Below are 12702 nucleotides of genomic sequence, written 5' to 3' on the forward strand. Positions count from 1 at the left end.
AGGGAATCAGGAAGTGAAGCGCTCCGGCTTCACTGCCCGATACCCTACGGCGCATGCGCGAGTCGCACAGCGCCATCCTGACTGGTCCCTGTTGTGTTCTGGGAGTGTTTCCCAGAACACAGTGGGCGGGAAGTGATGTACTCCCTGCAGAGAGGACTCCCGGAAGTCTTTGACAGGTATCTGCACCCCCCTCCCCCTGAAAGGTGTCAAATGTGATACTGGGGGTGGGGGGGTTCCGATGAACAGAAGTTCCACTATAGGGTGGAGCTCCGCTTTAAGGACTTTCTTCCAATGTCGCATCCTTCAGTGAAACGAGAGGAGGGGAATGAGATCACCCACGTTTCTGTCCCAGGCATTCCATGCCAGTGAGAACCCCTGAGGAAAAAAAAGGATTGCGTAAACCAAAAAATGGCTGCTAAAAATTCCTCACTTAAAACAGAGGATTTCCCCCTGGAAGGTTGGAAATAGCACATAAGGGCAGATATTAAGAGCTGATCTAAACCTTCTGGGAGCCATCGCAGGGCAAGCTTTGCAGGGGGTCCACCTTATCTGATGGAGGGATCTGAGAGTCCACCCCATTGTGCCCCCATATCACCCTGTCTGCACGAAGGCCGTGGCCTGCTGGCAGTTTAAAGGCCTTCATATCCCATAGGAATCAACCACCCGACAGAGGAGTGTAGAAACATTTAAACACTGAACTGGCAGTCAATCCCTGATTAGATGGTCCCAATACTTGGTAGAAATGTGCCCCAGGACTAAGGCAGATTGTGACGAAATGTGTCGGGAGGAGCAGCGTGCCGACATCTCCGCACTGTTCAACATCCCGGAAGGATGGGAGTTTTGATCGTAGCCGGCCAGCTTTTTGCATCCATGTTTTTACACATGATATTGATGTAAGTGCATTACTGTTTTAACCATTAAACACTTAGCTTGGTTTTACACTATGACAAGCATTTCTCTTTCTGGGTTGTTATGAGCATGGCTTCCGAGAAAAGATTTTGGGTACGGTGAGCCCTGTGGAAGAATAGGACCATCTGCTCTGCCTGTGTGTTTGAATGTTTATCTGGTCTAAGTTGCCATCTGCCTGCAAACTCTGGCGATAAAGTCCCTGGGCTGGACAATCTATGTGGTGGTGGATACACTTTTGTGCTGTAGTGCGACACACTACCATCATGAGGAGGGCTTTCTACTTGGCATAGAAAGAAACAAAGGATGTAATAGTCAGAGGAGGACTTTCTACTTGCATCCTTTGCTTGCACGGGTGGTGCGATGTCTTTCTATGCTAATCGCTTAGGACATAGCTTTCCAAGCCTTTTCACTATTTCCTTTGGACGGATTTAAATCACATTTATGATTTTGGATTGTTTCAGACATCGTATTTGTCTAAGTGTTATGAACTTCCTCTAAGTGTAGGTGGCATGTCATTTTTTTGGGGGAAGCGGATACCCTCTTTTTAGAGGGATCCAGCTCCCACTTCCTCCCGGGGCACCGCCGGAAGGAAGTTCACCCCCCCCTCTCGACAATCTGGGACATGTCACAGGTCCCAGATGATTGCCCGACCAGTCACGATGAAAGTCAGCAGCTACAATTTTTGGAGCGGTTGACTTTTATATAGGTGGAACTCCGCTTTAACTCTAGAAACAGCCCAAATGCACAAGGACACTAGGGGAAAAAACTGCCACAGGCTTCAAAGGCCAGAGGAATTCACCAGTCCAGTAGCAGGGCCACAAGGCTCAATCTTCATCACAGTGAGCATGCCCTGCAGGCCTTTGAGAACTCAACTCACCTACAGGGGTATCACCTCCCTGGACTTTAACACCCTGCCATCAAGTTCATCTAGTACGTTGTGCCAAGTAGATTGTTGCCCAGAGTATCTAGTGCCATTTGGCAGCATTGCAGGCTGTCTCCACTCTTGCATGCATGGTCAGGGTACAGTCCTACATGGCTTGTTGGCTATAGGGGGTGCTTCAGAAAAGAGCCAACCATCTCTGTTCTATTAAGGGTGTAAATTAACAGGCCCAAACCTCTCAAATGCATTTTTTTTGGCCAGTGTCCATCAATCTGAAGGTGGCAGCTCAACCCAAGTAGTCATGAATATTTAAGTACTTTGTTTCCTGCGATGCACAATTAAAAACATTTAATCCCCAATACATTATTCTTGGAGAAAAGATATATCCCAACTGTCGAACCCATTTGCATTGCCATCCATATATTGCACATACCAGTTCCATAAGATGGTTTATAGCCAGGCTCACTGCCTGTTGCGATGGTGGGTCCAACAGTTTTCTAAGGAAGAAGCCAATGCCGCCAAGCTTTACAATCTGAATAGGAAGCAATACAGACTGATTAGTGGCACTAACTTGAACACAACTGGTGACAAAATAAAATGTAGAACACATTCACACCTTTATCTGCAGGCAAAGTTCCTCTAGAGGTGTTCTTGCAATTTCTGGCAGCTGATAATCATCTAGAAGACTATCCCTCAGGCTGTTGTATAGATGATAGCAGCAACCTGGCTTTACTCTGTCAAATAAACACATTTTATTAGAGTAAAGGCAGTTTGTAAATTTTTATGCAAGTCACATTTAAGCACTGTACATTATTTTTATATTGCCAACTGCAGAACTTTCACATCACCATCCCACATTTGCTTACCTGCCAGCACGTCCTTTTCTCTGCTTTGCATTAGCATGGCTAACCCATTCTGCTGTCAAAGTGCTGATGTTATTTTGAGTGTCGTAGTTTGTTTCTTTTATTTTGCCACAATCTATTACATGCACAACGTCGTCTATTGTGATGCTAAAAAGAAACACAAGGGATTAGAATTTTTTGCCTCCATCAAATTGAACTTGTTTTAGTCAGTTAAACATACTACTCTAAGCATTCTGTTACACTGTTCGGAAGTTTACCTGTAAAATCCTTTTCTTGGAGTACATCAGAAAACACAGGGCACATTCATCTCCATTACGATAGGGTTATGCTGCCAACTTCAGGCAATTAAACACTGGCAAAAGACAGGAAACCCTTTTCCCTTCTAGGCATAACTCTAGCTCATTAGGTGTTTACAAAATAGGGGATAGTTTTATGGCATTTTTATTATTATTTCTTTTTTACTAGTAATGGCGGCAAACAGCGATTTTTTTCGTGCCTGCGACATTATTGCGGACACATTTTTGGGACCATTGTCATTTTCACAGCAAAAAGTGCTATAAAAATGCACCGATTACTATCAAAATGACAGAGGCAGTGAAGGGGTTAACCACTAGGGGACGCTAAGGAGTTAAGTGTGCCCTAAGGGAGGGATTCTTACTTTAGCGGGCATGGCTGTAGGGCATGTTGTCACTGATCGTCTGTTCCCTATATCAGGGAACAGACGATCAGTGTCCCTGCCACACAGAAGAACTGGGAAGGTGCGTTTATACACACACCTCTCCCCGTTCTTCAGCTCCTGTGACCGATCGCGGGACACCGGCGGCAATCGGGTCCACGGATCCCGCTTGCGCTGTCACGGTGCTTCGGACCGGGTCGCGGCGCGCGCAACCCACAGCTGGGCTCTTAAAGGCGACATACCTGTACGTGCCTGTGCCCAGCCGTGCTTAAAGTGATTGTAAAGGCTCTTTTAACAAACATGTTATACTTGCCTGCTCTGTGTAAGGGTTTTGCACAGAGTGGCCCGATCATCATTTTCTGGGGTGGGCACGCTCCCGAGTCGTGCTGCTGTGTCTATTGACAGACAGGACTCGCGCCCCCCCCCCCCCCCCCGTGTCACTGGATTTGATTGACAGCACAGGGAGACAATTTGTTCATAATAACTAAAACCTCTCAGCTACAACAACCAGGCAATGGGCTTCATCATTAAAGTGGAGTTCCACCCATAAATATAACATTACATCAGTAGTTTTAAAAAAATGTCATTAGTCCTTTAAGAATTTTTTTATTTTTTTTTAGATGCCTTCAAAGTGTTGTTGCTAGGCAGAATAGTTAATCTTCCCTCTTCCTGCACCTAGGTGCTTAAGCTTCCTAACCTACACCGCACAGACTCCTGGGAATGTAGTGGGTGTAACTTTCCAGGAGTCTGTGCACTCCCCAGTCTCGAAGAATCATGTGACTTGGACAGTACAGGTGCTGAAACCTGATCTGAAACCTATTACACTGCTTGTGCAGCACTGAGCATGTGCGAGATCTGCAAGGCTGAAATCCAGGAAGTCATACAGTCTGGCTTCATGATGCCCACACTTAAGATGGCCCCAGTCAATTTCTATTTTATAAAGTCTCTAAATGCTGTAACAAAACGGACCTTAGTTTACAGACTAACTTTACTAGAATACATTAAGCTTGTGTATTACAGGGGTATTTATATTTAAAAAGTGAAATTGTGGCCGGAACTCCGCTTTAAACCATCTGAATCCAGTAACCTTAAATCTGGCTAGGTGCTATTGCACTCTGTTCCTGCTTTTACTTCACTGCTGATGCTAGATATTATACTTTGAATATAGTAAACAAAAAAAGTTTGTGCCGCTGAGTGAATCTCACTGCAAAGATTAGTATTTACCTTGAAACCTTTAAGAACTGTCTCAAAGTCATTACATGAGGCAATATAGAATTGTGTAAACTACAGTGTGCTACAACACATTCTGTAATGAAGCCCTGCTTATTTCCTGTACACACTGGCTTACCTTGTCTCTGCAATGTTGGTGGCAATAACAATCTTTCGTACCCCACGAGGTGGAGTTTTGAAAACCTGAGGGAGACAAAAAGCTTAAAACAATGCTTTATTTAAAAAAAAAAAAAAAATTGCCAATATATTAAATTGTATCCAATATATAAAACTACCAAAGAATAAATATTTATTTCACTAAACACCTCATCATGTTTGAAAATAAAAATTTCTTGTTTTGATCTGCTAGTTTTTTCATGGCCTGTGGAGAAATTACCTGGCTCATTGATACCCACTCCTAAAGGGGTTGTAAAGGAAAACATTTGTTTCCCTAAATATGGGCAGAGTCCAAAGATTCTGTGGGTTTCCTAAATTGAGGAGGTCCCCACTGTTCCCCACCACTGGGCATTAATGTATAAATATGGACAATTAACAGGGCAGAAAGAGAACTGCTGGGTATGTTCCAAAATACATTCTAATGAGGGTAAAATCCCGGTTATAGGCTTACCAGTAACATTGCCTCAATTTGTGGCCGCTGCAGGTAAGACCCCCATGAGAAGGGTTACCAGGACTGATAGACCAGTGTACTTTAGAAAATTTTCTAAACACCCCAACCTCTGTTTTTTGAATGGTGTGGTAACACATGAAGGTCAGATAGCAAATGGAGAATGGTGTCGAGAATCTGTGATGAATATGACTATTAGGAATGTTGCGGCATGGGAGGAGGACAAGTCCTTAGAAATTGAAGGATTGGGAATTAAACTTACTGAGATGAATGATGGAGATGAGAGAGTGGGAAATATGAGTTTGTATAACATAAGCCATTGTTTTAGGATGAGGAAGCCCAATGACACTGTTAACCAAGTTCTCTCCTCCCTACATAATGTAAGTACTCCATGGATATCCCCCCAATCTGAGTTTGTGCCTCTTGTAGACTGGATGTGCCTGACGGGTCTACGAACTCCTATGCATGGGGAGGAGGTGGTGGAAGCACCACACCTTCCCCAGGGATTTATGGTCTGTTGTGGACTGGCTTGTCATACCACCATCCCATATCCCACCGATAGAAACACAGGGGGATGGTGTTATCAAAAGGAAAATCCTGGCCAGGGTCAGGGTCGATCATCTGTATGATTAACAGTAAGTCTTCCTTTGTCATTCCCGCACCAGCACAGAATCTACCCAAGAAAGTAGCTGCGCCTCTAGGGTCCTTTTTTGGAGTAGGACAGGTATCTCTAAGATCCTTTAACTGACCCATGGTAAAGGGGACATACACTTCCATGGTGCCTATGGTCATCATTGGGAATACCCCCGTCCCTGGAAGTTGTGGAGAAACTTGGGGTTCTGTTTGGACTTTTACTTGTGTAATGGCAATATGTTTCATTTCTCCCTCCAAACTTGGGGCAGTAATCTCTTCCTTATCACCACTCTCTCTGTCAGGTTGCTGTTCTCGTATAGTTTCAGCCTGTTGAGCTGAAGCCTTGGCAGCCTTAGAGGCTTCTAACCTAGTCCGAGGGGCAGTAAGCACCCGCTGTTCTTCTATTAAACGCAACTGCTCCTGTTGTTCCCTAGCAATTTTCTCCAACTCAAGTTTTCTTTGGTCGAGGTCACTTTTTCGTGCTAAAACCTCCTCCTTTTCCCTGTTAAGTTGCTCCCCATAGTCCCTCACCTCTTGGGCCTGTGCATCTAGACTTTGTTTATGTTCATTCATCTGTTCATGTCTTAAGTTTATTTTCCCTCTGCTGTTCCCGAAGGCGTCTCGCGTCTTCTTCTATTTCATCTCTCTTATTTCTCATGTCTGCTATTCTCGTTTGAGTATTAACTGAGTCTAAGTCCCTTTGCAACTCCTCAAACTCCCTTTTTATATCCGCTCTTCTCTGAGCTTCTCTTATTCTCCTGCCCTCTTCAGATGCCCTTTTATCTGCCTCCTCCTTGGCTCTATCTTCCCATTGTTGTTTTTGTTGGTCAGTTGCTGAGCCATAAGCCATGATTGCAACTTGAGGATTTGAAAGAACGGGGTATAATTTTCTGCGAGGAGCTTCCTCTTTAACAAAAACATAAGACGGTGGGGTTGGCGCGGTTGGCACTGGGGGTGGGCGCCTGGTATAAGGTGGAGGAACTTCCCTAGTAAGGGCAGTACCTTGGTCCAACTCCGCATATTTCTTTTCATATTTTTCCACTAAAGGCCTCCACTTCTTACAACATTTTTTCATATACTCCGTATCCCAGTCCCCTGGTGGATATATGTTCTTTCCTATTCCACACATTTTCTCTACCTCATACCATTGCTGTCGGTTAGTGGGGCCCACGGGACTATATCCGGACATATGCAACTGGTGGCTTTGTTTCATTATCAAGTCCCAAAAAGGATCACAATATACAATTGGTATTTCACTCTTAAACTCTATAGGGGAGGGTTGCTTCAGCTTACCATCTGAATCTTCCTTCCCAAATTTATTACCCATGTCGGTACTCTGTATTTCAAGTCCTCCTTAAAATATTTGGGACACTGGTAAAGAAAAGGGACAGACAACTAAAGTTTGTCCTGTCCTTTGCACAATCTCAAAACCAACCACAGCAGCTACAAGCTGGTGCCTTTCAAGAAGCATCTTTCAAGAAGGTGCAGTGGTGCTCGTCTCGGGTGGAATACTTGGGAGCGGTCATCTCGGAAGGTGCCAGGCTGGTATCCCCTGCCAGAGTAGAGGCCATATCGGCACTGAGCAGACCGAGCGACAAGCGCTCACTGCTGTCTTTCCTAGGCTCAATAGTGTACTGTAGGCAATGGATTCCAGACTGTTCATTTCATGACTCAGTCCTTAGGAAGGCTACACTCGCCACAGCCCCCAAACAAATTACCTGGACCCCTGAGATGGTCACTGCCTATGACATGCTGGTGCGTTCACTTCGTAATGCACCCGCTTTGGGGCTGATACAACATGGTAGGCCTTTTTCACTGTATTGTCTCGTTATGGGGAATACCATGGCTGCTGTTCTGACTCAGGAGCATGGTGGTAAGCAAAGACCTGTAACGTATATTTCAAAAAAACTACCTGTTCAGGTTCAGGGTATGCCCGCTTGTCTTCAGGCACTGACCGCCTGTGCCTTGGCAGTACAGGCGGCAGAGAAACTTGTTCTAGCATCACCCATGACCCTTTTTACAACTCACACTGTCACACAACTGATGCAAAACATGAACATGCAACATATGACAGCACAGAGGTTAAGTGGGTACGAGATAATTCTCTTAAACACACAAAATTTAGAGATTAAAACTTGTCCATCCACTACTCCTATAGTACGGTTTCTGCACTATCTCCTTAAATTAATGCCTGAATCAGAACCAGTGCCAGAGCATAATTGCGAAGACCTAATTTCCCAAACAACCTCCCCAAGAGCTGATTTAAGGGAGAAACCCCTAGAAGGGGGCATTGACATATATGTGGACGGGAGTTGTACGCGCCCCGATGATAAAACCTACCGTACTGGTTATGCAGTTGTCCAGCTTCCTAACATTATTCATGAAGCAAAACCCTTAGTCGCAAAATCTGCACAGGAGGCTGAACTTACTGCATTAATACGTGCCTGTCAGCTGTTTGCAAACCAAATTGTAAATATATATACCGACAGTCGGTACGCTCATGGAATCGTATTCGATTTTGGGAAGATTTGGCAGAGACGCGGCTATCTAACCGCAGAAGGAAAACCGATAGCACACCAAACCCTTATTGAAACATTACTAGATGCCATACACCTGCCTAAAGCGATTGCAGTGATTAAAGTGAAAGCTCATACTACGAGTAGGACCACGGAAGCACTTGGCAATGCATTTGCTGATAAAGTAGCCAAACAAGCAGCGGATACTATCCCTGCACAAGACACCCCTGTGACCTCTATGTTTTACATGAATGATTTTAGTGCACCAGACTTCAAAACTACGGTTATGCTTTTACAGTCCATGGCTTTGCCCATTGATATCTCTGACTGGATGCAGCATAATTTGACCAAAGATCCCGCGGGTCTTTGGACAAATAAGGAGGGAATCATGGGTATTCCTAAGTCTGTGGCACCATTGATCATCTCATACATTCACGGTCCAGGTCACATAGGCCGTAAGCCCATCTTAAAACAGTACAGAGACCATTTTCAAACAGAAGGATAAAAATAATACAAGACTTTGTAAGCTCATGCGTTACATGCGCACAAAATAATGTACAGGGAAAGGCAATGGGAAGACACGGAAATTTGCCCCCTCCATTAGGACCTCTTACAGACTTACAAATAGACTTTACGCATATGCCAAAACAGAAAGGAAATGTAAAATATCTTTTGGTAATTGTGGATAAATTTTCCGGGTGGGTAGAAGCAGTGCCCACTACTGGGGAAACGGCAGGAATAGCGGTACGAGCTATTATTAATAATTGGGTGAGTCGATTCGGACTCCCAGTGAATATCTGGTCTGACCAGGGACCAGCTTTTGCCTCTAGACTCACACAGGAATTCTCTAGGATTTTGGGGATACAATGGAAATTGCACATCCCTTATCACCCTCAGAGTGCGGGAATTGTCGAACGGATGAATAGAAATATTAAGGATAAACTGAATAAAGCTACTCAAGGTACTATGAAAAATTGGTCATTATATCTCCCAGGTGTACTTTACCAGATAAGGGTCACTCCTAATTCTAGAGGGTATTCCCCTTTTGAGGTACTCATGGGACACCCTCCAGCTGAGAATAGTGTAGGAAAGGATAATGATTTGTTTTCTCAACAGGAAACTTGGATGAAACATCTGGTAAGTACTATTCAACATACCCAAGAAGGAGTTGCTGTCACCTTTTCTCCTCTTTCCACAGATCCAACTCACCCTTTTATACCTGGAGATGAGGTATTGGTTAAGCAGTTGGCCGTAAGAAGAAAGACGGGCCCCATTTACCAAGGCCCATATACGGTGGAAAAGGTCTCCCGGACAGCCGTAAAGGTTGAAGGCCTAGGACCATGGATTCATGCGAGCAGATTGAAAAAGGGTCCCTTGAAGATAAAGACCCCAGAAGCCCCGATGGCTCCCCCCTTGGAGCGAGGGCTCGAGAACAAGGAGGACACAAAGCTAGAAGCCCCGATGGCTCCCCCCTTGGAGCGAGGGCTCAAGAACAAGGAGGACGCAAAGCCAGAGACCCTGATGGCTCCCTCCATAGAGCAAGGGTCCGGGAAAACCAGCACTTAACTGCCAATCAGGTGTACAATAGAATGATAAGAGGAGGGAAATACTGTGGACTATTGCTTATATTGTTTGTGGTGACTGCTACGGGGGTTTGCTACTTCACCCCAGGTTGCCATGGGATACATGGAATGCATGAGGTGGGAAAAGGCCAAGACCCAAAATTAGTCATGGTAGGGAAGAGATTCATTAGATGGCGAGCCAGAGATCAATATTGGGATTCAAAGGGTAATATCTGGAAGCTTTGCTGTGTCAAATTTGACTGGGTGAGGAGGATTCCCAAAGGCCACCTAACGGGTTATACAGAGACGGACCTAGCCTGTAAAATTAAAGCAACCATGTTTTTCTATAATGACACAGTAGGGAAACCACTTAGGTTCTGTATTCCCAGGGAACATACGGTAACTAAAACACTGGTGTCACGTTTGAAAAAGGTAAACGCAGGGTTGTCCACAAAGGAGGTGGTGGATGATCCTCTGTTCTTTCAAAGAATAGATGAATCTCTTAATATCAATCAAAGAGATAACAAACCTATAAAGAACAATGTTGACAAAGCGAAAGTGTATGGAACAAAGGTGTTTAAGTCCATGGGACCTGTGGGGAACCCAAAGAAATATGAGGAGGTCCCCACTGTTCCCCACCACTGGGCATTAATGTATAAATATGGACAATTAACAGGGCAGAAAGAGAACTGCTGGGTATGTTCCAAAATACATTCTAATGAGGGTAAAATCCCGGTTATAGGCTTACCAGTAACATTGCCTCAATTTGTGGCCGCTGCAGGTAAGACCCCCATGAGAAGGGTTACCAGGACTGATAGACCAGTGTACTTTAGAAAATTTTCTAAACACCCCAACCTCTGTTTTTTGAATGGTGTGGTAACACATGAAGGTCAGATAGCAAATGGAGAATGGTGTCGAGAATCTGTGATGAATATGACTATTAGGAATGTTGCGGGCATGGGAGGAGGACAAGTCCTTAGAAATTGAAGGATTGGGAATTAAACTTACTGAGATGAATGATGGAGATGAGAGAGTGGGAAATATGAGTTTGTATAACATAAGCCATTGTTTTAGGATGATGAAGCCCAATGACACTGTTAACCAAGTTCTCTCCTCCCTACATAATGTAAGTACTCCATGGATATCCCCCCAATCTGAGTTTGTGCCTCTTGTAGACTGGATGTGCCTGACGGGTCTACGAACTCCTATGCATGTGGAGGAGGTGGTGGAAGCACCACACCTTCCCCAGGGATTTATGGTCTGTTGTGGACTGGCTTGTCATACCACCATCCCATATCCCACCGATAGAAACACAGGGGGATGGTGTTCCCTTATGTACATGGTTCCTTATATGGGAGTAGCAAGTGGAGAAACCATGATGGAAATGAACAAACCGTCAGGGAGTTTGAAAATAAGATCCAAACGAGATGTAACAAGTCTCTGGGAAAAATTACTGACTTTACTCCCAGGAGGAAGTATTAATGCCCTAACCAGAGTAGATGAATTTTCAAGCCTGGTGATGTCTTGGATGAATAAAACTGACAAGGACATTACTGATTTGAATGAGGAAACTTATAAAATAAGACTGTTGCAAGAAATGACAAACCTACAGTTGGAAAAGATGGGAGATATTGTTGTAGGGCTATGTATATTACATGAACAAGCAGATATGTGTTGCACATTCATGAAAAATCTTACTAAGGCCATTGGAGAAATTACTGTTCCTGATTACCATGACCAAATAGAAGCCCACCACAATGAGAGAATGTCCCTGGTGAATCAAATGCAACACATGGGAGATGCTTGGGATCCTTTTTCTGGATCTCTGGGAGGATTGTGGCCTAGTATTGTGGGTTTCTTTAAAAAGGCAGGAATATTCATTATAATGATCTTGCTCCTGGCCTTGTGTGCATTCCTTTCAGTAAAAATGATATTCTGTATAATTGGGAAAACAACAGGATTAAAAATAAAGCAGAATCCCGAATCCAGCCAAGATTCCCAGGAGTCATTCATGCTGAAAAGGCAAAATTGGTATAGTGAGTGATCCCAGGAAAGTAAATATCCTTGGGATCAGAGGAGGGAATTGAAAGGAATGTGAAATGATGGAATATTATGTCTGACATTAGCTACTCCATTTTGAGATCTAGGATTCCATTTTATATAATATAGGTCTCTGTAGAGACATTTCAATATGTACTTTTGTTTTTGCTTTTATTCTAACATTTAAGTTTTGCGGTTTTCATAAATAGAATATGTGCTAGATGGCTAGTTCCGGAGCAGGCATTCTGTATGCAAGTAACGTGTTCTTCTGTCTTTAAAGTTTAACAATTGTTCCTTAAAATCCTCTGAAATCTGTAAGACTGAAACTTGTGAACTTGTTCCCCTTTTTCTACATGTAAGGAGGAGGAGATTTCTGTAACTCTCTGTATGTGTGTATAAATGCTCTGTCGAAAAATATAGCAATTTGCAATTATCGATACAACATAAGTGTCTGTGTCATCATTGTCTTGCTAGCGAGGGAATCCCACCTGTCCAAGGTCCAGCCTAGGCAACAGGATCAGAACCGAACCTAACAGCTTCCTTCACCTTAGTGCAGTCCTCCTTCACCTCATCCTTCCATTTTGCTTTTAAATGTCCTTATTTCTTCTGAGAAATCCTCACTTCCGGTTCTTCGGTCTGTAACTACACACAGTAATGTGAGGCTTTCTCCCTGGTGTGGAGAAAGCCTCTTGAGGGGGGAGGGGGCGAGCAGGCAAGTCAGGACGCCCACTAACACACAGCTCCTTTATCTGCAAAGTATAGAGTGTCCTGACTTGCTTGCTCGCCCCC

At 44.1% G+C, this 12702-nt stretch overlaps 1 protein-coding gene across 2 annotated transcripts in view; it reads right to left on the reverse strand.

Moving 5' to 3' along the window:
* The window catches only part of DHX36 (DEAH-box helicase 36), an 84777-nt gene that overhangs the window by 21987 nt on the left and 50088 nt on the right, over positions 1 to 12702 (reverse strand). For both annotated transcript variants that reach the window (XM_040349213.1, XM_040349214.1), the window contains exons 14-17: positions 4677 to 4741; positions 2656 to 2799; positions 2406 to 2523; positions 2223 to 2321 (exon numbers count right to left, since the gene is read on the reverse strand). In XM_040349213.1, coding sequence (XP_040205147.1) covers positions 2223 to 2321; positions 2406 to 2523; positions 2656 to 2799; positions 4677 to 4741 — 426 coding nt within the window. The remainder of the gene's footprint in view (positions 1 to 2222; positions 2322 to 2405; positions 2524 to 2655; positions 2800 to 4676; positions 4742 to 12702) is intronic.

This window comes from Rana temporaria, chromosome 4, assembly GCF_905171775.1.
Source record: "Rana temporaria chromosome 4, aRanTem1.1, whole genome shotgun sequence".
Lineage (NCBI taxonomy): Eukaryota > Metazoa > Chordata > Amphibia > Anura > Ranidae > Rana > Rana temporaria.